This window comes from Carlito syrichta, unplaced genomic scaffold (genome assembly GCF_000164805.1).
Source record: "Carlito syrichta isolate Samal-C Ts95f unplaced genomic scaffold, Tarsius_syrichta-2.0.1 Scaffold287391, whole genome shotgun sequence".
NCBI classification, from domain to species: domain Eukaryota; kingdom Metazoa; phylum Chordata; class Mammalia; order Primates; family Tarsiidae; genus Carlito; species Carlito syrichta.
Genome location: NW_007231487.1, coordinates 85,669 through 112,182, shown reverse-complemented (window position 1 = coordinate 112,182; position 26,514 = coordinate 85,669). Strand labels below are relative to the sequence as shown.

At 37.4% G+C, this 26,514-nt stretch overlaps 1 protein-coding gene across 1 annotated transcript in view; it reads left to right on the top strand.

Moving 5' to 3' along the window:
- Positions 1-26,514, top strand: part of LOC103254726 (ankyrin repeat and sterile alpha motif domain-containing protein 1B-like) — a 72,173-nt gene that overhangs the window by 32,353 nt on the left and 13,306 nt on the right. Inside the window, exons 4-6 of the mRNA XM_021709832.1 lie at positions 4,753-5,049; positions 23,353-23,428; positions 25,389-25,490. Of these exons, the coding sequence (XP_021565507.1) occupies positions 4,753-5,049; positions 23,353-23,428; positions 25,389-25,490 (475 nt within the window). The remainder of the gene's footprint in view (positions 1-4,752; positions 5,050-23,352; positions 23,429-25,388; positions 25,491-26,514) is intronic.

The following is a 26,514-nucleotide window of genomic DNA, read 5'->3' as shown; positions in this document are numbered from 1 at the left end:
CACTACTGAGAGTAGCCAGTATTACTGAGAGCAGCCAGTATTGGAACACAGGTTTTCCTGATCCAAAGTTCAGGATCATCTTAACCAATGATGCTCTGTGTTAGGCTGTTACAATTATGCATCATACTCAGAGTTTCATTCTGATTTCTGAAAGTTACTTTTTTATACAACTCTCTTTAAAAATAGTCATATTTTACATTTTGTTAACTAACAAACATTGTTCTAGATATCTATTTTGGTTTATAAACTACACTGTAAAGTTTGTAGTGTAGGTAATATTCTTCTTGTACAGATAAATTAAAATAGGTTTGGAGAAATCAAGTGATTTACTGTTGCTAATAAGTGACATGTTAACACTGTTTACCATTCTACACTGCCCTAGGATTAGTGACCAATTTACGGTGACATAATTTTGAAATATGAAGTGGGCTCTGCCTGAATTTTGTTTTTTGTGATTACTGCATCCTTCCCATCTTTTGTCAGCTGATTTTTATTATTTCCTTTCCTCTGATGTTATATGTGTTTTAAATTTCTATTTCTTTATATTTCATTCATCTTTTCCTCCTTTCACCTTCTCTTCCTCTTTTTTTTTTTAAATGTATTTTAACATTAGGGCAAAAAGCAGAGGAGCCTTATCTCAAAAATACATTACCTTTGCCATTCACCAAAACTTGAACCCAACTCTTGTTAGATGTTTTACTTTGAAACTTTTGTCAGCCAGTATTGTTCTGCTAACTGTCGTCTGGAGGTGTCCTAATTTTTTCAGAGAATACCCATTTGAAAGAAGGAATTCAAGCTGGGCTTGGTGGCTCAGCCTATAATCCCGTGCCTTTGAGAGGCTGGGGTGAGTGGACTGCCTGAGCCCGCGGGTTCGAGACCCTCCTGGGCAACTTGGCGAGACCTCATCTCTACAATAAATCAAAATGAGCCAGGTGTGGTAGCGCGCACCTGTAGTTCCAGCTACTCGGAAGGCTGAGGCGGAAGGATCGCCAGAGCCCAGCGGTCAAGGCTGCGGTGGCCGGGAGCGGCCACTGCACTCCAGTCTGGGTGACAGAGTGAGACTCCAACTCAAAAAAAAAAAAGGAAAAGAAAAAAAAAGAAAGAAGGCATTCAAAACCTTTTATGAATGTTCTGTGTAGCTATACTAGCAGTTATTAATCAGTGCTTCATCAAAGCCTATTTACTTCAAATTAGTTTTTTTTTTTTAGATTACCAGTAAGAATGGGCACAAGTATATGATCATGCCTTTGTAAAAGTACCACATTTGTGGTCTCCGCTGATATGACAGTCTTAAGTATGTGTTGATCATGTTTAAAAGCTGTGAACATTTTCTCCGGAGTAGGTCTTGAGTAATCGAAATACTTTCTCTTGGGATCTGAACAGTGCTAATTGGTGTCATTAGAAAAATGTTCAATTCTACTCTTATAATGTTCTAGTCTAAGGGTTCTAGAAAGGTAAAGAGGCCTTTGAAAAATTATTATTTCATAATTGGCCCTTCTCTTTTCTCAAGAGGATACCGTATTTTGAAAAATTAGATTGATTCTCTTTCAGACCAAGGGAAAATTTGGGTTGCTCAGAAAGTATTATTTTTATATCACATTTTCATGGTATAAAGTAATAAGTTTGGTTTTCTTATCAGACTTATAAAGTTTAGCCAGATAAGAAAATCAGGGAGTCTAAACCTATATGTGGCAGTGCTCATGAAGAAGTAGATTATAGTAACACCTTCAAACCAAGTACAAGAATGATTTCCCACACATGATGGAAGAAACAATACCCTCAGCTGGATTTCCCTGTCTATCAGATCTTAACTTTTCCTTCGCTGGCTTCCAGGAGTAGGTTTTGCCTCTGGGTTTGAACTCCCTTTCTTTATACTTACTTGAAATGTGAAGTAGTAGGAAGCCTTTCCTGGTGCTTTTTCCCCCCTTGCCACTCTTCTATTAAGTCTTCAAGTCTTTCTTCTGAACTCTCAACTTACCTGCATTCTTCTGTTATCCAGAGCAAACTTGAGTTACTTTCTGGAACATTAAGACTTGTTTGGGTTTGAACTCTCTTTGTTCTTCTGTTTTGGTCAGGACAACTATCTAAACAACTACTTCCTATTTTAATGCAGTTAGTGTTTTTCTGAGCAAAGTTACTAGAAATTCTGCTTCCAAATCATTAATTTCTAGCTCTTCTTCTTTGACAATATAGCTACATGTAGAAGGCAGTGTGGATAGTGGAAAAAGTGTGAGTTTTAATGGATGCAGTTTCCCAAAGATTCTGCTTAGATATTCAATTTAACCTTTTTGTATTTTCATTTCCTTGTTCATGAACCAGAGATAATATTATCAGTCTTGTAGGATTGTTGTAAGGGTTAAATGAGACTGTTAGGGTCATGCCAGTGGAGCCTCCAAAGTATGTTGGGGTCTCACTCACCCAGCGGGGCCTTCAGAATGTTAGGTCAGGAGCACTGGGGATGTGGGTGTCTGGGATGTGATCCAGTGCTGCATGAAAGATGCAAAGAATTGCACAGAAGTTAAATTAAAGAATATAGTTTATTTAGAAAGTAAATGAGAGAGAGAGAGAGAGAGAGAGAGAGAGAGAGAGAGAGACAGACACAGACACAATTCACCTCCCCAAGGCAGGGAAGAGGGCTAAAGCTTAAGAAAACATGACCTGGCCATAGCTCAGAGAGCACATGGTGGTCTGTTATCATTTTTATGGCTCAGTCCTTGTCTTGCATCTGATGGAGATTTGCCAAGGGGATAGGGGAGGCTACTAACTTGGCTTGCAGTAGAATGTCTGAACGCTTCCTAAAACCTGCCTATTGGAAATTTATCTGTCTATCCTGTGCTAGATTCAAAGCGTGTCAGTCAAAGCACAAATGGTTACACTGAGGCAAAATGGGAACTAAGTTTATTCTAAGTTTTTATAGGTACCTCTTTTCACCAGATGAAAAGGTCAACTAAGGCAAGGTGGGCCAGAGCCAGTACTGGGGCTGCTGGAATAATGCAAGTTTACAACAAGGAAGAAAGTAGGGAAAGTAAAGTTTATTATTCACCTTTCACAGATTGGAAAGGGGACTGACACCCAGAGACAAGTGTGACCCCAAAGGGCCATGAAATGGATATATTTAAGAACCTTTGGGTAGGGATTTTTGGCCCGAAGGAGTGACCAAGGCTCTAGGTCTTTGATGTTGATTGTAGTCACATGAGTCTTAGATCTTGAGGTCATCAGACATCGGCATCTTATGCCCTCAGATGGTGGGCTAGATGGGAGGAGACATGGGAGGGGAGACGGTTTCTGCAAGAGACTTGTTAAACATTTGCAATCTACAAACTCCTTGACCAAAAGGTGTTCTATTATCTTTTCTTTGGCTCTGTCCTTGTCTTGCATCTGATGGAGATTTGCGGAGGGGGTGGGTAGGCTGCTGCTTGACCTGCAGTAGAATGTCTGCATGCTTCCTAAAACCTGTTTATTGGAAATTTATCTATCTATGTCTAACCTGTGCTAGACTCAAAGCATGTCAGGGGTAAAGTCTAAGCAAAAATGGCCATGCTGAGGCGAAAAAAGAAAAACTAAGTAAAGTAAGTTTATTCTAAGTTTCTATCAGTACCTTCTTTCATTCATTTATTATCTCTCTCTCTCTCTCTCTCCCCCAATATATAAAAGTATATATATATATCTAAAGTTATTAGGCACTCAGCAAATTACAGTACAGTAGTAATAGTTGTAGAAGGTAATATGTAGAAGGTAATATGTGCGATGGTTAAGAGCACCAACTTTTGGTCTTGGCTACTTGGGTTCAAATCTTAGACTCACCACTAAATGGCTGTATAACTGAAGGCCAGTTATTCAATTACTCAGTGCCTCAGTTTCTTCATCTGTAAAATGGGGATAATGAGAATAATAGTATGTATCTTATAAAGAGGATTACATGAGTAAACATATGTAAAATGCAACTGTGTCTGGTACAGTCTTAGCTATGATGATGACTCTGATGACTGCTACTGTTTCCCCTCAGAACCCTCATTTTGGATCATTGCATTTTTGTTGCTAAAATTTTTTGTTCACATTTCTCTTGATGATTCTTCCAACTCTGACATACCCATACCCTTCTGTCTAATGTTCTGACAGATCTATCTGCCTTGCAACTGTGTTCTGTTTTCTTTATCTTAACATTTTAAAAATCTTGCTAAATAGCTAGGAAAATCTCATTTTTTTCCCAGTGGAAACACAGTGTACATGTAGTACTGTGATACTCCATAATTTTGTTTCAGAAAGATCCTATTAAATTTGGGGGTCAGAATGTCTTCATTCTCTTTGCAAAAAGAGCAGTGATTTGTACTTATATGGAAAATAAATAGAAACAATTTCAGAAGCCTTTATATAAATCTTTATTATCAAGAATTTACCATCTCACCTGTCTTTTGGAAAGCCAGTTTATTAGAAGTGTGTTAAAATTGTTATTACTCTCTCTTATTAACAAGTATCACAGGAACATGATGCACAGTGCAGATGACACTGGCCATCTGGGCCCAGCAAGACCACTGACTAACATGGCCAATTCATTTGACATTCTTGAACATTGGAATATATGATAAAGGGAAAAGTTTGATATTTTCCATTAAAGTGAAAAAAATGATATTTTTGATGCAATGAATGATAGATACTTTTATCAGATGTAAAATTCAAGTAAATACTGTGTTTAGATTTTGAAAACCAGTTGCATTTCTGAAAATGTGCCTATTTCATTGTTGTCTTAAACAGAACAATGAAAACGAAACTGCCCTACATTGTGCAGCACAATATGGACACTCGGAAGTAGTTGCTGTTCTCCTAGAAGAGCTCACTGACCCTACAATTCGGAACAGCAAGCTTGAAACCCCTCTGGACCTGGCAGCCCTCTACGGACGGCTCAGAGTGGTCAAAATGATCATCAGTGCACACCCTAACTTAATGAGCTGCAACACGCGCAAGCATACCCCGCTTCACCTTGCTGCGCGCAACGGTCACAAGGCAGTTGTTCAGGTGCTGCTGGAGGCAGGAATGGATGTGAGCTGTCAAGTGAGTCTTCTTTCAACTGATGCTTTTAAAGTGATGATGCTATGCTTGGCTTTGAGGTAACAGATGTTGAAACCTATACATAGAAATCTTTTCATCGAGTTGTCCACAAGTATTTTAAAAATTTTTAAATTTACTTTATCTTGTTTGAGTTGAGGTCTCACTCTGTTGCTCACATTGGAGTACAGTGGCACAATCATGGCTCACTGCAGCATCAACATCCTGGGCTCAGGTGATCCTCCCTTCTCTGCTTCCCAAGTAGCTGGAACTTTAAATGCATACCACTACGCCAGGCTAACTTTTTGATTTTTCATAGAAACGAGATCTTGCTATGTTGCCCAGGCTGGTCTTGAACTCCTGGGCTCAAGTGATCCTCCTGCCTTGGCCTCCCAAGCTGTACCACATGCATTTGGGAAATGTAAAGAACTGTAAAGCATGGTCTCTAATGTCATTCTAATCTGAGGGCTGTACACCTGAAAGATTGCCAATAGACAGCAGTTGTGTGTGATATTGTTAGTCATTGCTTCCTTCCTCCCAGTATCTAGCATATAGCCTGCATATTAGGAATCCAGTCAAAGGTGAATTAGTGGATGAATATAACAAAGTTCACTTTAACATTTTTGAGTTATGTACTTTGTGTTCAGCCAGTTGACACATTTAGAATTCGGTACTCACAGCTCTCCTGTTGGATTTAGAGCCATTCAATTCAGATTCAGGGCTGGGTTCGGTGGCTCAGCCTGTAATCCTGTGCTTTGGGAGGCTGAGGTGAGTGGATTGCCAGAGCCCGCGGGTTTGAGACCTGCCTGGGCAACTTGGTAATACCTCATCTCTACAGTAAATCAAAAAATTAGCTGGGCGTGGTAGCGTGCGCCTGTAGTTCCAGCTACTTGGAAGGCTGAGGCGGAAGGATCGCTGGAGCCCAGTGGTGGCCGGAGCGGCCACTGCATTCCAGTCTGGGTGACAGAGTGAGACTCCAACTGAAAAAAAAAAAAAATTTAGATTCAGAGACTTGAGAGATTTGCCTAAGAACACAAAGCTGACAAAACTAGAATGTGAATTTAGACTTATGATTAAAGTCCAGGCCTCTTTCCACAATAAGATAATGTCTATACATAGCTAATGGAGGAACAGTTGGGCAGTCAGAAAAAAGTTGTATTGAAGAGATGTGATTTTTGTTGCGCTTTGGAGGAAGAATAGCATTTGAATAGGTTTGTTTATCCACAAGGAAAGGTCAACCTTCTTTTATTTTCTGCCTCAAGTTAGTCCCAACTCCAGGGCTTTTTTTTTTCTTCCCCTTTTTCTCCTTTTATGATTGTTTCTTGGTTCCCACGTTTGTAGCAGCATTCTTATCTTCCAGAGACCCTTTTGGTTCCTGTATGATTGTGACCTTTTCCCCTTCCTAGTAAGCTATTGCTGTACAACTATCCCAAACCTTAATGGCTTAGCACAACAGCTATTTATTTAGCTCATAATTCTGGGATTGACAATTTAGTCTAAGCTCACCTGGGTGGTTCTTCTGGTCATGAATGGGTTCTCTTGTGTGTGGGGTCAGCTGTAAGTCCATTACATTTTTTGTTTCGAGTGGCTGGATGTTGTCTGGATTGATGGGTGAGACTACCTTGTAGTTACCATGAGTCAGCAGGTCATCCTGTGCTCATTCACAAGGAATGTATGTTTCTGAGAGAGAACAGAATTATCTAAGGCTCCTTGAGACCTAGGCTTAAAGCACACCATCACTTCTGCTATGTTCAGTTGACTAAAGCAAGTTGTAAAGGCAACCAAAACTAAAGGAGTGGGAAAATAGACTACCTCTGAATTAGAAGAGGGTGTGAATTGAATACCCAGAGGCAATAAATGTGGCCAATTTTGCAAACAGTCTATACACTCCAGGTGAAATTAGTGCTCAACTGTAGGATTACTTTCCCCAAGAATTGTTCAGAGGTTGAACCCTGTCTTTCTAGGATGTCCTTTATTGAATTTTTAAAATCTTAGGCCTTCTAATATTAGGTTTAAACCTGGCATTGTGAGTCAGAATTTTCTTTAGAGCTTTGCCTGCATTATTTAGTTGTTTAGATAGTTGTATCTACATTTGTATCTTCTCCCTTTCTTATATATTCAACTGTTGCGGCCTTGCAAAAAAGAACAAGAATTTTTTCTAACCTTCATATTAAGGAAGGAAGAGTCTTTCCTTTCAAAGGGGTATTGAAATTAGGTAGATGCTTGTTTACTATTAGAGGTTACTCACAAAGTTACTTCCTTAAAGGCAGTTTAATGTTTAGTTGGCCAAAGCAAGTCATAAAGACAACTGAAACTAAAGGGGTGAGAAAATGGTGTAAATGTTAAATTTAAATGTTTTAATTTAAATTCAATTGTGTAAATGTTAAATTTACCTAATCTGGATTTACTGCTTTTGTAACACTTGTAGAATATTTCTAAACTTGATTGCACAGACTGTTTTATAGCCAAGATTTTTGGTATCTCTGTCCAAGATCTTTTCGTATTTTATACTAGATGACATAACCAGAAGAGAAAAAGTTTACTTTCAATTTTATAAATGTATATGGTATATCCTTTTTTGTGCAAAACACTGTATTTTGTGCTATTGGGAATTAAAAATTAAATAGATCTCTGCCCCAGATTTAGTAGAGGAGACAAAAATTTGCATGACTAACTCCTTTGCATGACCTATAGTAAATGTTAGTAGAAGAACTATGGGGAGTGATAGGTGAGGTGAGAAAAATATAGAGTTAAAAGGGAGAGCATGGGAAGTTATTAATGGAAATGACATGTGAAGAGAATCTTGAAAATACAACAGGACTTTGAATTTTAGGTATAATTTAGCTTGCCTAAATTTTTTGACTGAAAGGTGTCTTAAAATACTGAATTTGAATGCTTTTAGATGAGTGTCTGCCTTCCAAGGTCCCAACTTCATTCTACTATCTTATATCAGTCCTTCCTTTGGATATTCTACTTGTCCCTGACAACATCTAGATTTGTTGCTCTCATATCAGAGGGCAGGGGCACAATATATTCAGGCTTTGAACACCTATCAGAAGCATCAGGGCTGCTGGTACCTGAGTAGGAGGGCAACCTTTTGTGCTGCTAAAACCTCTTTTATTGATGCTTACTCTTTGAAGTGCTCCGTGATGTAGAACTGAGAACACATTTCTAAATATATCTCAATGAGAGGCATCAGTTAGCCTTTGTTGATGTTTTGCTTTTGTTACTGTTGCTTTGTTTATAGAAAATACTTTCTTGGTCTCATTGCCTTTCCTTGGGTGGATATTTAATTTTATTACTCAAATTAATTGTTGCCAAGTTTTCCCCATCAGATGCACTGCAAAATTTTTAAATATCAAATAAGTGTTTATTGATATTCTCACTGACTGAGAATGAACAATGCTAGTCAGTAACCTTAAACTGTTTCACTAGATTTACTATTCATTAAATTGCTCTAGTTAACCAATAAGGAATTAGCATTATTAAAAGTAATCCCATTTGGTAAACTATAGTAATGCACTTGTAGACTTCAATTGCATTCAAGTTGTTATGAATACATTTTTAAGATTTACAGATGGCTTTGGAGGATCATGTCTTTTCCTTGTAGTTCCATATGTTTTAAAATGCAGCATTTATATTAGTATTTTCTCAAGAAATTTTGTTTCTGCTTCATTTTTCTCTGAGCAATTTTAAAATTATAGCATATATTTAAAATAGTAAACAAAACAATTTAAGTTTTGCTTGAGCAAATTTTATATTTACTTATAAACTTTAGTTGTAAAAAATTTCTTAAAGATAATCAGGCATATTAAAGTATTAAGAAATAGGGTTGAATTGGCTATGTTCTCCTGAAATTAGCAATTATTTCTATGGATTTTGTACTTGATTTTGGGTAACCAGGTAGTGATAGTGCCACATTATGCTAATGCTTTAACTGTGTGCATTTCTTATAAGGTTCTCTTGTTAAAACTTGGAGAATTAAAGAACTACTGTAATATTAAGCCAATTAGACTTTATATGAATATTAAAAGAAATTAAAGTAAAATTACAGAAAGTTAATAATAAAGAGTACAAGTTTCCAAGCTAGGAACTGCTGAGATGCAAAATTAAGTAAGGTACAGTTTTTGATCTCAGAGGCTTATGGTGGCAGGAGAAATAGATATGTTCATACATGGATAGATTACTTAATCAATTTAATTATTTATACCTGCAATCCCCTAGATGATAATTTCACTACTTCTTTCTTCTCAAAACTTCGATACTTTCTTCTCTTTTAGCCCACTCTTATCATGACATTACTTTTATTTCACTGAGAAAACAGAAGCAATCATACATTTCCACAACCACATCTGCCAAGGTATGTGTGTCAGCTTTCCTTCCTGGAGCTATAAATGAATGATTTAGATTTACAGCTAAGACTAACTCCTCTACTTGTGTGTTGGATCCTATTCCTTCTTATCTACTTGGGATACAAGTACATTGCTCCAGCAAATAATCTTTCTTTGATACTATTATGTTTTCTTTCTCAACTGTATCATTCTCCTAAGGACACAAAGATATACTATTTCCCATCTTTAAAAGATCCTCTCTTGATTCCATATTTCCTCCTAGTTATTATCCCCTTTCCCTGATCCTGTTTATAGCAACATATTTTTATTCATTGTGTCAATTTGCTTTCCTTCATTCTCTCTGGAAGCCACTTCAGCCTCCTCACTCTTTTCAAAGTCTTGTTTTTTTCCTTTTGTGAAGGTGTCTAATGACTGTCATATTGTTAGAGCTAGCAGCCACTCTAACTAACTCCACTCCTCATCATACATGATTCATTACCAGTGTTGACAGCATTGATTTCTCCCTCTTCTCTGAGACACTTTCTCTTTTTGCCTCTGAAATACTACTCTCTTTTGGTTCTCATTTAGTTCACTGATGACTTTATCTTGATGCTGTAGGTTAGTCTGGGACGTTGTACTCTGTGTATCTATTATCTTTTTTCTAGGACTAATCAGAACATGGCCTAAGCACAGGAAAGCAAGCCCAAGCAAGCAAGCACATTTTGGGCCTCTGTTTGAAGCATATTGACTACCATCGATTAGCTAAAGCAAGTCACAAAGTCAAGCCCCAGATCAAAGGGAAGGAAATATGCTTCTTCATGTAAGTGAAAATAACTACAAAGTCATATGGCAAAGGGCATATTAGAGGAGAGGCCAAGAGTGTAATCTGTGCCCCATTCCATGGTTAATTGCTCTCACCTTCTTGATTGCTAAGTAACTGAGTGTCCCAGGGCTTAGTACTCAGATATCTTTTCTTCTCTATCTATATCTACTTCCTGGTTGACCTCATCCAATCTCTTGCCTTCTAATATCATCTTCATCGGATGACTGCAAAGTTTATGTTTTCATCCTGGACTTCACCTTGAACTCTGAATTAGTGTGTGCAATTGTCTACTGGGCTTATCTATTGGATGGTTCATGGACTTCTCAAACTCAACGTTTCCAAAGCTGAAAATTTAGCTTCTATGTCACTTTTCCCCCAAATTTGCCTATTAGCTAGTCTTCCCTGTTTCGGCAACTGGAATTGTTGTCCTTCTAGTTGTTTGGTTTAAAACTTTAGAGTTTCTTTCAGGTTTATGTTCAGTTCCTCAGCAAATCCTATTGGCTGTTGGCTCAAACTGTATTCAGAATTTTACTGCTTGACATTACCTTCACCGTTACTACCATAGCCCAAGTCCTGATCACCTCTTCCTAACTTGTCTACTTCCTTTTTTCTTTGCCTCTGTATTGTCTACTCAGGTTTCTATAGCAAAATATCATAGACAGAGTGATTTAAACAACAGAAATGTGTTTTCTCACAGTTCTGGAGGCTGGAAAATCCAAGATCAAGGTTTTTCTGGTCAACTGGGTTCCTGGTGAAGGCTTTCTTCCTGACTTATAAGATGACTGCCTTCTTGCTGTATCCTCATGTGACCTTTTGCCTATTCATGAATGGAGAGAGAGAAGGGGAGAGAGTGTATTAGTTCTCTAATATTTTCTCTTCCTCTTAGAAGGACACCATTTCCATCAGATTATGCCCCCACCCCACCTTATGACCTAATTGAACTTTAACTACTTCCATAAAGGCCTATGTCCAAATATAGTCACATTGGGGGTTTGGGCTTTGGAATGTGAATTTTGAGTACACAACATTCAATTCATAATAAACTCTCTTCAGTTTGTTTACAACAAAACAGCCAGAAGTGATCTGATTAAAGTCAGGTCATCTCCTTTTTCTCCTCATTGGTTTTTTATTTCACTCAGAGCAAAAGTCAGAGTTCTTACAGTAGCTGACAGTCTTATGACCTGGTTTCACTGTCTCTATAAAGCCATCTCCTTGGCTCTTTCCCCCTTAGCTTCAGCCACTGGCCTTCTTGCGGTTGTTGGTACACACGACGTACAACCCTGCCTTGAGGCCTTTGCCTTGCTAACAACCCACATGACTTCCTCCTCTACTTTCTTCAGGTTACCTCAAATGTCACCTTAATAGAGAGGCCTTCCTTTAGCTGTCTTACCACCATAGCAACCCCCTTTTTTTCACTTTTAACAGAATACTGACTTACATGTAAGGACATCTTATTCCCTCCAGCCTTCTCAGGCCTACCAGACACTGCTTCATGAATGAGAAAATTTGTTTCCTACTCTCATGGAATTGACAGACTAGTAGGGATAACAGGAAATAAACACATAAACAAACATAAAAATTACAAATTTCAGTAAGTGCTAAAAAAGAAACAAATTGGTTGCTATGATTGAAATTGAAGGATCAGGGCAGCTCTCTCTTTGGCCATGACACTTAAATGAAGCTAGCCTTCTTAAGGGGCTAGCCTCAGAGAAGCGAGAGATGAAGCCTTGGAATAGAAGGGTTTATAAGAAAGAATGTAAGGAGAGAGAAGAGGCTGAATAAAGAATATTTAGGGAGTTTCTGGAAAAAACAGTCTGTAGAAAGATAGTTACAAGGGGAATGCGAGGATAGCACAATTTTATATAATCAGTTTATCCATTCACCATGTATTTACTGAGTGCCAAGCATTGCCTACTGTGTGCCAGAGGATATAACAGCGACCAAATTAGACAAAAGTTGTGCTCAAAAGAGGGAAGATGACTCTTCATAAAATGTGGAGTAAAGAAAAGTGAAATATGAGATAGAAGCTTGACATGATAGCAGGTTCACAGGAAGTTTCTTTGGTTGTTTTGTTACTGGTTAGTGGAAAGGTATGTATGTTACAGACAAAGATTGCATTGAAGATGCAAGAGGCGAAGATACTGATGATCAAAATTCAGGAGGAAGCAGAAGGTGATAGAAAAAGAGCACAAGTGGAGGGCTAGCTTTAATGAGGAAAAAGGACGAGGCAGTGAAGGAAGAGAGAATGGGTGTAGACAGAGCCTTGAAGTCCCTAATTAAATGAGTGAAGTCTCTGGAATGGGAGGAATGTTATTTTTGAATTACTTAAAGACACATCAGCCGGGCTCGGTGGCTCAGCCTGTAATCCCACACCTTTGGGAGCCTGAGGTGAGTGGACTGCCTGAGCCCGCGGGTTCGAGACCCGCCTGGACAACTTGGCGAGACCTCATCGCTACAATAAATAAAAAATGAGCCGGGCGTGGTAGCGCGCGCCTGTAGTTCCAGCTACTTGGAAGGCTGAGGCGGAAGGATCACTGGAGCCCAGTGGTGGCCGGAGCGGCCACTGCGCTCCAGTCTGGGCGACAGAGTGAGACTCCAACTCAAAACAAACAAACAAACAAACATACAAACAAACACACATCAGTTTTCTTTTGTGCCATTTTTTTCCCCCAATTTAAACATCTTATAACCTTCAGCTCTTCTTCACATGATGTTTTTGTAGGTTATTTGGGACCCTCTTCTCTGGATATATTCTAGTCATCAACAGTCCTATAAAAGTTAAATGCTCACAGTTGAACATAGTACTCTAGGTATAGTCTAGCTAATGCAGGATAGAAAGGAACTACGGCCTTCCAGCTTGCTCAGATATTGTGTGTTTGTTGACAAAGGCTAGGATGTTGTTGTCTCTTAAGTTCTTGTATTTTATTCCAAGAGTTGCCCACATAGCTAATAGGTATGAGTCTGGGTACCAGGGGGTTTTACTTCTAGGTTAAATGGTCGTTCTAGTTGTCTTTTCTTCCACTATCTCCAGTAAGGTCATCTGTCTTCACTGGTTGTTACTTAGAATAGTAATAGGTCTTGCTTCTCCTAATTTTGTGCCATCTGTTCTATTTTCTCTACTGATCATCACCACAGTCACACTGAAACTTTGTCATCATTGTTCTCTTTATTTTCTCCTTTAATCAGGAATTGGTCTTCCTTTATATGGTTATTCTCTTTTGCAGTCTCCAGGAGGGTTATGGTTGGAGTGTTAAATGTGAAAGGGGAAGCCAGTGCAGCCAGGCTCTGACATCTTTCCAGTCCTTTTCTATCTGCAATTTTTGCACTCTGGTAGAATAGATAGCCTAAAAACTATTTTAGAACACCTAGGAGTTCTGGATAAAATGTAAGAAACATCCCTGTAAGTACACCATTGAGCTTCTAGAAGTGGTAATATATAATGCCAAAAATAAAAAGGAACCTAAAGCCAAGAACTGTAAACATGCACATCCTCCTCTCTTCTCTCTCTTTCCTGCTGCTTCTCTTGTTTTCCTCAGCTTTGGTGCTACTGAGGCTTTCCAATCAATGAGAGACTTTCTTTTGCTTTAGTCAACAACTCAGTTATTGATCTTAACATACATATCATTTCAGTTCTTCTCACTCAGCTGTTTTAATCACCAACTCTGTTTAGAGATTTATTGTTGTTTCCTAAAAGGTGCTGAGATGTTGTAAGTGTTTTATATCTGGTTGTTGGATACATCTTGAGATGTTATTGTATTTTCAAATGCATGAGTGTCTATTTTGGAAATTGTGTTTATTTTAAATGATTCATTTAAATAAAATGGAGACGTTTGATGTATAGGAAAAGCAGAACTGAAATCCTAGGGGTGTGGGAGGATTTAGGTTTACCTTGTTGAGTGCTACTCCTTTGTACACATTCTGCTTTCTTATATTCATGGTAATACAGTTTTCTAAGGTCTGGCCAATTAGGGGTTGTGAATTTTGGGTAGAGTGCTGCAATTATGTATAGAATAATGCTAATTTGAATGAATATATTAGATGCTGACTCTGTAGTGTGTGATAAACTGCAGGATTCATGATTTTTTTTAAAAAGCTCACTTTATACCTCGGCAAAACATTCTTAATTTTTTCTGTTCTTTGATGAAAAGAATGAAATTGTTACAGAAGTAACTTGTATTTTGAAAGACCATAGGTTTGACATATTTACGTTCCGTACTTTTTGTGATAACACTATGATAGCAGTAAATAGTTCCTGGTGCCACCGTTTATCTTAGAACTATGAGAACAACCCATTCCATTGGACAGTTCATGTGTTCTTTTGCCAAAGAAGCTAATTACATCAACCTTTGATTTTTAGAAATTGATTCATTCTTATAGATTAAAAATATGTTTGTCATATACTAACCTTTTCCATTTTTATTCTGTGTCATCTTATACATTGTATGAAAACACTAGTTATACTGAACATAGTATTTTTATTTGGAAATAATGTAAATAATGCATATGTATATCATTTAAAAATATTAACATCATTGAAGTGATTTTTAAAAATAGATTTTCTAATTGCTTTTTTAGTAGCAGTATTAATGGCAATACTTGTAATGACTTTATAGTTTAATAAAACACTTTAAAAATCTTTTCTGTTGTATGTTTATTTTATTAAACCTTCCCAGTAACCCTACTAGGTTTTTAATATTTTTCTTATGTGTAGAATATATGAATTTTCAGAGATATTAAGCGCTTTCCCCAAGGTTATATAGTACTAAAAGCCAAGCTGCCACTGGAATCCAGGTTTCCTACATCTACTTTTTTCAGAAAGAAAATTGCTTGTTTATGGTGGAGGTTATATAATTTTACTGTCTAGAATACAGTAGTCCCCCTTATCTGAGGTTTTGCTTTCTGCAGTTTCAGTTACCTGCAGTCATCCATGGTCCAAAAATATTAAACGGAAATTCCAGAAAGAAGGAATTCATAAGTTTTACACCGTACATTTTTCTGAGGAGTATGACAAAATCTGTGACCATCCTGCTTTGTCCTGCCTGGCATATGAATCATACCTTTGTCCAGCATCTGTGCTGTAGATGCCACCCACCCATTAGCGGTTGTCCTTTGGTTATCAGATCAACTACCCTGGCTGGCTCCGCTTGAGTTCAAGTCATCCTTATGTTACTTAACAATGGCCCCAAAGCACAAGAGTAGTGATGCTAGCAGTATGGATATGCCAAAGAGAAGTTGTAAAGTGTCTCCTTTGAGTGAAAAGATAAAAGTTCTCTATTTAACAAGGAAAGGAAAAAAGTTGTATGCTAAGGCCGCTAACATCTATGGTAAGAACAAATCTTCTATCTGTAAGATAATGAAGAAAGAAAAATTTGTACTAGTTTTTTGCTGAAAACTAGAAATTTGCTGTTGCACTTCAAACTGCAAAAGATACAGCTACCATGCATGGTAAATGGCTAGTTAAGATGAAAGGCCTTCAATTTGTAGGTGAAAGACATGAACAAAATTATATTCCTTTTTTTTTTTGTAGGTTCAGTCTTTTTTTTTTCTTTTTTACTTTTAAATTATTTTATTTTAAAATTGTGGGGTACAATTCAGGGTTAGGTATAAAATATTTATTGTGCAGGTACCCTTGTCGATGAGGTGTGCCCCCCCTTCCCCAGGCAGATTTCGACTACTGTCAATCCCACCCCCGCCCCTCGTTTCCTGCTACTGTCAATCCTTTTCTTATAGTATTAGGGTAGTTGTTCAAAGTCCACTAATGAGTGAGAACATGTGATACTCATTTCTTTGTTTCTGTGAAAGATCACTCAGTATTATAGACTCTAATTCCATCCAGGTTGCTGTGAAGTTCATGATTTTGTTCTTCTTTATGACTGCATAATATTCCATTGTGTACAGGTACCACATTTTAAAAATCTAGTCCTCTTTTGATGGGCAGCACGGTTGGTTCCATGTTCTTGCTATTGTGAACAATGCTGCGATAAACATACATGTGCAGGTATCTTTTTCATAGAGTGATTTGAGTTCTTTTGGGTATATTCCCGTAGAGGGATTGTGGGTTCATATGGAAGGTTGATTTTCAGAACTTTTAGGAATCGCCACACTAATTTCCACGAGACTGTACTGGCTTACACTCTCTGTAATACCAACGGTGTAGTATTCCCTTTTTGCCACATCCTCTCCAGCATCTGTTATTTTTTGAGTTACAAAGCCTCCACCACCAACCACTGGTGAGAAGAGAACCTATTAAGTAAATGGTTCTGGGAAAACTGACTGACCACATGCAGAAGATTGAAACAGGACCCCTACCTATCCCCATATAAAATAATTAACTCTAAATGGATCAGAGACCTAAACGTAAAACCTCAAACTATAAGAACCTTAGAAAATGCAGGAGACACTCCTATGGAAATTGGAACTGGCAACCAATTCCCGATCAAAACCCCAAGTGCCCAGGCCATAAGAGATAAGATAGACAAGTGGGACCTCATCAAACTGACAAGCTTCTGCAAAGCCAAAAAACTATCAAGAGAGCAGGGAGACAGCCCACAGACTGGGAAAAAATATTTGCCAACTGTATGTCTGACAGAGGCCTAACATCTAGGATCTACAAGGAACTCAAATGTGCTGAAAAGAAAAATACAAACAGCCCTATTACAACATGGGCAAAAGATATGAATAGACATGTCTCAAAAGAAGACATACAAGCAGCCAACAGATACATGAAAAAATGTTCAGCCTCACTAGTCATCAAGGAGATGAAAATTAAAATTACACTGAGATACCACCTAACTCCGGTCAGAATGGCCAGAATTACATTTCTACTGATAATAATCAGGTTTGGTACTACTCTTGGTTCAGGTATTCACTGGGGTTATTGGAATGAATCCTCTGTGGAAAAGGGAGAATACTGTAGTCCCATTCAGTGTTTGCAGTGCCCACTATCCTTTATCAAAGTATCTGAGAAACCAAATTATTGCAAAAAGTAGACTTTGTTATATTTTTAGATAGTTTGATTCAACTTAACCTTATGTTAATCATTCTCTTTATTTACTTCTTCCATCTCAGATCTTTTTCTGAAATTTATCCTATAGAAGTTCTTTCAGTAGGAATCTGTAGTAACCTCTCATATTTTACCCTCATCTTAGAAGATAGTTTGACTGTTTATAGAATGCTAGGTTGACAATTATTTTCTCTTGAGGTAAAGATCTTATACTTCTGATTTTATTATTTTTGTTAAGTCAGCTATTATCTAATTATTATTTCTTTTTAAACAGTTTAATCTTGGGGTGTTCTTAAATTATCTTTATCTTCAGTGTTTTGTAGTTTTATTGTGATATATCACGATTCATTTTCTTTTTTTGAGTTGGAGCCTGACTCTGTTGTCCAGGCTGGAGGGCAGTAGCACGCTCCCAGCCACTGCTACCCAACCTGCTGGGCTCAGACAATCCTTCTGCCTTAGCCTTCCAAGTTGTTGGAACTACAGGCATATGCCAACATGCCTGGCTAATTTTTTGATTTATTGTAGAGATGAGGTCTCACCAAGTTGCCCAGGCTGGTCTCGAGCCTGTGGGTTCAGGAAATCCTCTCACTTTGGCTGCCCAAAGTGCTGGGATTATAAGCATGAGCCACTGCGCCCAGCCAATCCATTCTTTTTATTTATCTTACCTGATGGTCCTGGAACTTAGTGTCTTATCAATTCTGGAAAGTTCTTAACTACTATTACTTACTTCTATCATCGTCTATAATTCTTATTAGACATATATTAAATATTATTATTTTATCCTGTCTTTCACATTTTTCATTTCCTATTTTTTGTATTGCATTTTGTACTTAAAAAAAATCTGTCATCCAGTTCCATACCCTTTTCTTTAGTTGTATAATATATACACATATATAATTTTTTTTTTTTTTTGAATTGAAGTCTCTCTCTGTCGTCCAGGCTGGAGTGCAGTGGTATGCTCACAGCCACCACAGCCTCAACCTGCTGGGTTCAGGTGACCCTTCTGTCTCAGCCTTCTAAGTACTGCAACTATAGGCACGCGCTACCATGCCTAGCTAAATTTTTTGATTTATTGTAGAGAAGTGGTCTCGCCAAGTTACCCAGGCTGGTCTTGAACCCCTGGGCTCAGGCAGTCCTTTCACCTCAGTCTCCCAAAGTTCTGGGATCACAGGCTTGAGCCACTGTGCCTGGCCATATCTTATATATTAAACCCATTCATTTGAAATATCATATTTTCCATTTCTAGAAGTATTATTTTGTTCATTTTCACATATTATCAATTTTGAGAATCCTCTTATTCTTTAGTCTTATTGGATACTTCTAGTTATTTCATATTATTAATCATATATGTTTTATATTCTATGACTTATCACACTAATATGTGAAGTTTTTGTCAGTTTCATTCTTTTGAGTTTTTATTTTTACTAATCCTTGAACTCAAGTGATCCTACCACTTCAGCCTCCCAAAGTGTTGGAACTGAAGGTGTGAGTCACTATGCCCAACCTGTTTCTACTAATCCTTGTTCATGGTGGCTTGTTTTCTTTCTTGTTTAGTAATTTCTAATTTTGAATGTATATTTCTTAGAGCCTTATCTGTTGAATCTCTAGGAAGCCTGAGTTTAAAAGGTGGTGTTTTTTTTTTCCCCCCAGAGGAGATTTATATCTGCTTCTACTAAGCATTTGTATCTTCTTGTAGTACTGCAAACCCGGAACCATTTTATTCTACATTTTGGCTCAGGATCTGGAATTCATAGAGATTGTATAATTCTTACTGCAAACTCACTATGTGAGTGTGGAATTGTTGTTAGGAATTCTTAGGAGGAATTTATTTCTTTTACTCTAATCTACTTGGGACTAAGACCCAGATAGACATCTTTTATCCCCCCTCTGTGCAACTTCTTTTTTTGGAAACAGGATTTATTGGGAGGACAGAAAAACTCTCACAGTGGGTTGCTTTTTTTTTTTTTTCAATTTCCACTGAGGATCTTGTTCTTTGGAGGTTTGCAGAGAACCTGATTTAGTCCTCTCAGCTTGCTTGGACTTTGTTTCCCACTCCACCCCCCCGCTCCCACCTTGAGTGGCTGGTTAAAACTCAGACACTAGTCTACCATGGGTTGGCAGATTCCCTGGAACAAATACTGGTTCTAGTGCTAATCCTCTGGGTTCATACTCTTTGTCTCCCAACCTTCCCCAGGCTCTGAGGAATTCCACTACCTTTCACTTTCAGCCCTGTACTAAAGACATCGTTTAGTTTATTTGCAGAATAAGCTAATACATGCTAAACTAGGAAGGAATTTTTTTCCCCCAACATCAAGTCCAAAATTTTGTGAAAAGTAGAAGGGAATCAAATTAGTAATCAGAAAGTTGGTTGAAAACACAGAATGGGAGTTTGCAGAATTAGATGACTTAAGGGGAGCTTTTTCAAGGAATGGAAATATAAAATGTTTATGTCACATATTGAAATACTTTTTAAAAAGAGCTTAGTAAGTTTCAACAGTTTCTTTTTCCTTCATCATGATGCTGTATATTTATAAATCATTTTATAGTTTTGTTTATATTAGTATCTGTACATATCATGACAGTCACATTGTAATTCAAGTACATTTTAGTCATGCCTTCTTGAAGATACATTCAGATCACACTGATAGATATTCTGTGTGTTCCTCAAATTTCCTTAACAATACTCTTAGAAACGATATTAGATTGAGTTAATTATACAATATACTTTTATTGATTAAAAACATTTGTACATGTATATTACTTTGTAGTGATCTTTCTATCTTAGATCGAGATTCAAATCCCACATTGGAGATCACTTTTAGTAATCAAAATTACCATATTGACACTGTTTACCTTACACACACACACACACACACACACACACACACACACACACACACACACACTTGCTGACATTTGCTAGATTCTTCAGAGAAGAAAAAGAAAGAAAGAAAAAAACAACAACTAACATTTGTATAGCTAAAAAAACCCTCTTTGAAATTTTCCTTAAGGCAGGCAGACTCAATCTCATCTGACACTATTCACAAATAGTTCTCCTTTTCCATCCTCTCTTTTTCCCTCCCTCCATCTTCTGTCCTCAAAAGAATTTTTAAACATCTACATTTTCCAAGTACTTTGCTTGACAATGGGGATACAATAGTGAAAAAGTAGATATGACCTACATTTTCACTGAACTTACAGCTAATTATGGGAAATAGATAATCACATAAAATTGTAATCCGGTATTATGTGTGCTAATTTAAGGAAAATATAAGTTGATGTGGGAAACACAAGAAAAGCACTAAACTTCAGGGGCCACTGCCATCTTTCTAAATAAAATTATATTTAGCTAAGATTTGATCAGTGTAGGTCAGTGGTTTTCAAAGTATACATCCTCAGAATCATGTGAGAACTTGCTAGAAATGGAAAATTTTCAGGCCTGGGTTGAGGCCCAGAAACCTGTGTTTTTAACAAGCTTTCCAGGTGATTCTGATTCATACTGAGGTTTACCTATTGGTACAGGTATGGCCAGATCAAGAGGGCTAGAAGAGCTGTCCAGCCAGAGGGTCCAGCCTTTGAGACCCCTGGGTAGGAAGACAGAGTATGACACTGATGTGAAATCAGTTCAGTATGCTTGGAGCACAGGGCATGATGAGGTCTGGGTGAGGATTGTGGTGGGCAAGAGACGGGCTGGAGAGGAGAGCACGGAGAAGATCACCTGGGTTTTGTAAGCCACATTAAGTTGTTTTTTAAATTAAATTTTAATTTAAAAATCAAATTTAAAAAATTTTAAATTTGATTTTAAAATTAAAACTTTAATTGACACATAACAGTTGTACATATTTGGGGTACAGAGTGATATTTCTTTTTCTTTTTCTTTTTTTGAGTTGGAGTCTCTGTTTCCCAGACTGGAGTGCAGTGGCCGCTCCCGGCCACTGCAGCCTCAACCTGCTGGGCTCCGGCGATCCTTCCGCCTCAGCTTTCCAAGTAGCTGGAACTACAGGTGTGCGCTACCAGGCCCAGCTAATTTTTTTTTTGATTTATTGTAGAGATGAGGTCTCGCCAAGTTGCCCAGGTGGGTCTCGAACCTGTGGACTCAGGTAATCCACTTACTTCAGCCTCCCAAAGCACGGGATTACAGACTGAGCCACCGAGCCCGGATCAGAGTGATATTTCAATACATATAAACTATATGTAATAATGGAGTTAGGGTCATGAGTATGTCTATCACCTTAAACTTTATTGTTTCTTTGTGTTGGGAACATTCAAAATCCTCTCTTCTGAAAATGCACAATTAATTATCTTTAACCATAGTCGTTCTTACTATAGAAAACCAGACCATATTTCTCCTATGTAGCTGTAATTTTGTATCCATTAGCCAACCTTCTCTGTCCTCTTCTCCCTCCCTTACCCCAGCCTCTAATAACCATAATTCTACTCTGTACTTTGATGGGCTACATTAAATTTTTGTATTTCATTTATCGTAAATATTTACAGACAGTCCCTAACTTGCGGTGATTCGACTTAACAATTTTTCGACTTTACAATGGTATGAAACTGTTGTAATTTTGACATATTTCAAATTTTGAATCTTGACCTTTTGCCAGGTACAAGAGATAGTGATACAAGAGATAGTCAACCCTTTGCTATAAAATGGGCTTTGTTTGTATGATTTTGGCCAGTTGTAGGCTAATGTAAGTGTTCTGAGCATGTTTAAGGTGGGCTGGGCTAAGCCATGATGTTTGGTAGGTAAGGTGTATTCAAAGCCTTTTCAACTTCCAAGATTTTCAATTTATGATGAGTTTATTAGGATGTAACCCCATTGGAAGTTGAGTATCTATCTGTATTTGTATATCAGTCTCTTCAAATAGAATGTGAATATACATGTGCCAGGATATTTTTATACCTCAGAACATCTTTTGACTATTCTTGGCATGCAATTGGTGTTTAATAAATACATGCTATTTGTATTTGAGTAAACTTTTTTTTTTTTTTTTTGGGTTGGAGTCTCACTCTGTCGCCCAGACTGGAGTGCAGTGGCCGCCCGGCCACCGCAGCCTCGACCTGCTGGGCTCCGGCGATCCTTCCACCTCAGCCTTCCAAGTAGCCGGAATTACAGGCATACGCTACTACGCCTGGCTGATTTTTTGATTTATTGTAGAGATGAAGTCTCACTGCCCAGGCGGGTCTTGAACCCGCAGACTCAGGCAGTCTACTCACCTTAGCTTCCCAAAGGCGCGGGATTACAGGCTGAGCCACCGAGCCCAGCTTATTTGAGTAAACTTATTGGATAGTCACAAAAGCCTTGTGGGGTAGGCACTGCTACTTTTATTTTATACTTTAGGATAACCAAGGGTAAAAGAAGGTAAGTGGTTTACTAACATAACAAGATAAAATGGCTATTTAGAAGGAGAGGTTTTTTATAAACCCAAGCCCTTGGATTTTAATTTTTGAATCGCTCCTTCATTCAACTCTACCTTTTTTGTTGGGGAGCGTTGAGAGTACAGAAAATATATATGAGGGGGGACCCAAAAAAAACCTGTCTTGGAAGAAGGGCCCCTTGTAGTAAAGGTTTCCCTGCTAGGTAAGTGTTCTAGGTACCCACTGACATCAGTGTGCCAGCTAGCGTTCTTGTAAGAGGCTGTGTTTGGCTTTGGTGAAAATTTTTTTGGAGGTTCTTTCAATGCATTTGCCCATTTCATGATGGGTGATTTATGAATGCACCTGCCTACACCGCACAGCAGTATTTTTGACCAGAAGCAGCATGACTCCATGCCCCACCCTCTCTATTTACCTGATCTTGTCTTGAATAACTTTTTTTTGTTTCCCTGGATGAAAAATGTCCTCCAAGCAAAATAATTTTGTGGATGTATAAGAGGCGAAACAAAAAACAGTAGAAGCACTAAAAGGTATCAAAATTAATGAGTTCAAAAACTGTTCTGAACAGTGGAAAAAGCATCTCGATAGGTGTATTGCATGAAATGAAGAGTACTTTGAAGGTGACTGAAGTTTAAACATGTAAGAATAAATACACAATTGTTTATAAATTCCTGTTTTTTTGGGGTCCCTTCTCATACGAATATACAAAATTACAGAATTTTTTAACTTGCAGGCATTCCAAATGAAATTGTGCTTTCTTTTTCTTTTTTCAGACAGAAAAGGGGAGTGCACTTCATGAAGCAGCTTTGTTTGGAAAGGTGGATGTTGTCCGAATTCTGTTGGAAACAGGTAACTGTCTTGATTCCCCATGGTGCTCATCCTGCCAAACACCATTTCTGTTTTGGCAGGAGACAAAGGAAAATGACACAATTTTCATCACAAGTTACCCTCCTTGCCTTCACTCGAAATTGCAGATATGTATTCATATTATGTAGAATTGAGCTTTAGTGTTTAGATAAAAATTGATATAAATGTGTGCCTTCTTTTATGCAATAGAAGCTTTAGTAAAAAAAAGAACTGTTGGAAATTACTATTTTGTACATTTAAGTCACATTTAAATACACTAGAGAAGCTATCTAAGGGAAAAGGAGATCTCTCACTCCTGTAAGAGTAAGAAATTGACTCCTGAGAAGTTACGACAATTGCTTGGTTTATTAAAGCATGGAATATGTTCCTAGGTTGTTATGTTGTCAACTATGGTAAATGGAGATTTAAGTTCCCTCTCCTTAGGGTAAATTAACCTTGTTACTTCATCAGCTGAGTAGCTGTTGTTTATACTACTATTGTTTATGCTACAGTGACTTATTTCAAAGGGAACCTTTTAAAGGGTATGCTTTGAAGGAACAATAAAGTAGGCTTATTTATCTTCATATGTATATTCCAATTGAGATGAAATAAAATCAGAACTGAGGTCAGATTTTTTAAAAAATCAAATGGCACGGGTACAAATTCATACTTTTAAGCAGTAGATGTGAGTTTTTCATGTTATAGACTATAATGTGTTTCTTTTCCTCTGTAAAACAATGAAATGAAAAATATTGGCACACTACTGTATTGTGATTGTGCTTGTGCATAGTTAAAATTTCATGTATATTAAACTTTGGCATGCAGTGCAGTAGTACAATAAATTATTTGAGACAACCAACTAAATATGTGCTGGTCACACATCCCTATACAAATTAAGCATGTGTTCAATAATCTTATGAGGAGTTAATATTTGGGACCAGATCCTATAAGTTGACTTTGTTTGTTAGTTGTTTGGAGAGTTCACACACTTTTTAGGGCAGTGAAAGCTACTTGCTACCTTAAAATAAGTTCTTTAGTATAATACATACTTCAGAACTAAAATAATAACAGATATTTTAGTTACACACTTCAATAAGTTTGTTTGCCTGGTAGATGGCTAGTACAACTGACACTGAAAATAATCTTGCATAAATAAATATCGAGAAGTATTTGATTTTGTATTTGGACAAATGCTATTTGGACAATAATTAAAAATAAACATGCTTTAAAACTTTTGTGAATATACAGTGCTTTAAGACTATTCTTATGTTACATGATACATGATTACCATTTGTTAATTTTTTTTTTTTTTTTGAGTTGGAGTCTCACTCTGTCGCCCAGGCTGGAGTACAGTGGCACACTCACAGCCACCCCAGTATCTACCTGCTGGGCTTCGGCAATCCTTCTGCCTCAGCCTTCTAAGTAGCCGGAACTATAGGCATGAGCTACCACGTCCGGCTAGTTTTTGATTTATTGTAGAGGCCAATCCACTTGCCTTGGCCTCCCAAGGTGCTGGGGATTGCAGGTTGAGCCACAGAGCACAGCCTATTAAATATTTTTAGGATACTACATAGAATATATAAATCACATGGCCATTATAACTTAGAAGTTCACATTCTAGATCAAGTATATTTTTCAGTTTGAGTGTGTGCTGCTTAGTTAAGTAGCCACAACCCAAAAGGCATCATAAGGTCCCGAAAAGCAGTTTTAATGATTGGGTCAGCATCTTTTAAGACTTAATTTATTATCATGAATGTTACTAATCTTTGGTAGCAGTAGGCTCCCACATTCTTTCTTGCTAAAATTTTATGAGTGAGTGTGTGTGTGTGTAGAACTTAAATTTTTAAAAGCCACCTTCAGTGCTTGGTCTATATATATTTGAAATTGAGAAGTTAGGTATTGGTAGTATCTTCTGAGGAGGCTCCAGTTATGTACATTTAGTGGTTTTTTCTTTTTCTTTCAGGAATTGATGCCAACATAAAGGATAGCTTAGGTAGAACTGTCTTAGACATTCTGAAGGAACATCCATCTCAGAAGTCTCTCCAGATTGCAACACTCTTACAAGGTAAACAGGATTGAATGATAGATGAGTTTGCCTTAAAGTCAAGATAAATCAAAGCAGTTATGGTTTTCTTTTGGGTTTTGAGTTAGTGCTTACTTTGGAAAACGAACTTATTTTCATTTTTTCTTGTGGACCTTTGAACTAAATAATACTTTAAAAACTATTTTATTTATGTTTTTCAACTACTCAATACAGTATTTTTAAAAGTTAAAATGTTCACTTACTTGATACTAAAAAATCTTTAAAAAACCATCTATTAAACATGTGCTTATGAGCTTGAAATCAATAGGGCTATAAAGTAGTGATGATAAAGTGTTACCTTACATTTGAATAATAGTTTGAGTTTCAGGGATTTGATATTATCTTGTCTGATTTCTGTGATTCTATGAAGTAGATAAGTCAGATATTATTCTTCTTGTACATAAGGGAGACTGAAGCTCTGAGATTAAGTGATTTGCACATATTCATATATCCTAGTTTAAGTGGTAGCACTTATGGACAAATGCTGGATTGACAATAATAACAATTTTTTTTTAACAGAAAGAACACAGATTATTTTCTTCCTAATCCAGTGTTACATGATAATTCAGTCTTGCCAGTCTTGGGTTTTTTTTTTGTTTTTTTTTCTAATGAAGGTTATATAAGTACATTTGTAGTTTGTGGCAGTCATTAGTTCTGTGGGAGGTCTAGGTACTACTTTTTATATGCCGAATTTCATACCCATCTGATCTAAAACTTCCATGAAGAATTTAGATTTAAATGCTTTCCCTATGTGTTGATTAAGCTAGACATGTAGCATGCTGCTGTAAGACTCCAGATGTTCTTTCTTTCCTTTCTAGTTAGCTCTACACTGGTCAGCAGTGATGATCCCCTACAGTTGTTACAAATTCCTTGCAAGGATAGCAGAAGAGGGAGGTGGGTTAGGTTTCATTATAACTATTCGCATTAGTTGGGAAGCTGAAGAACAAGGTTGTTTTGCAGGGAGATAAATGAATTATATTCAAGTCAGGAAGGAGACACATAGATA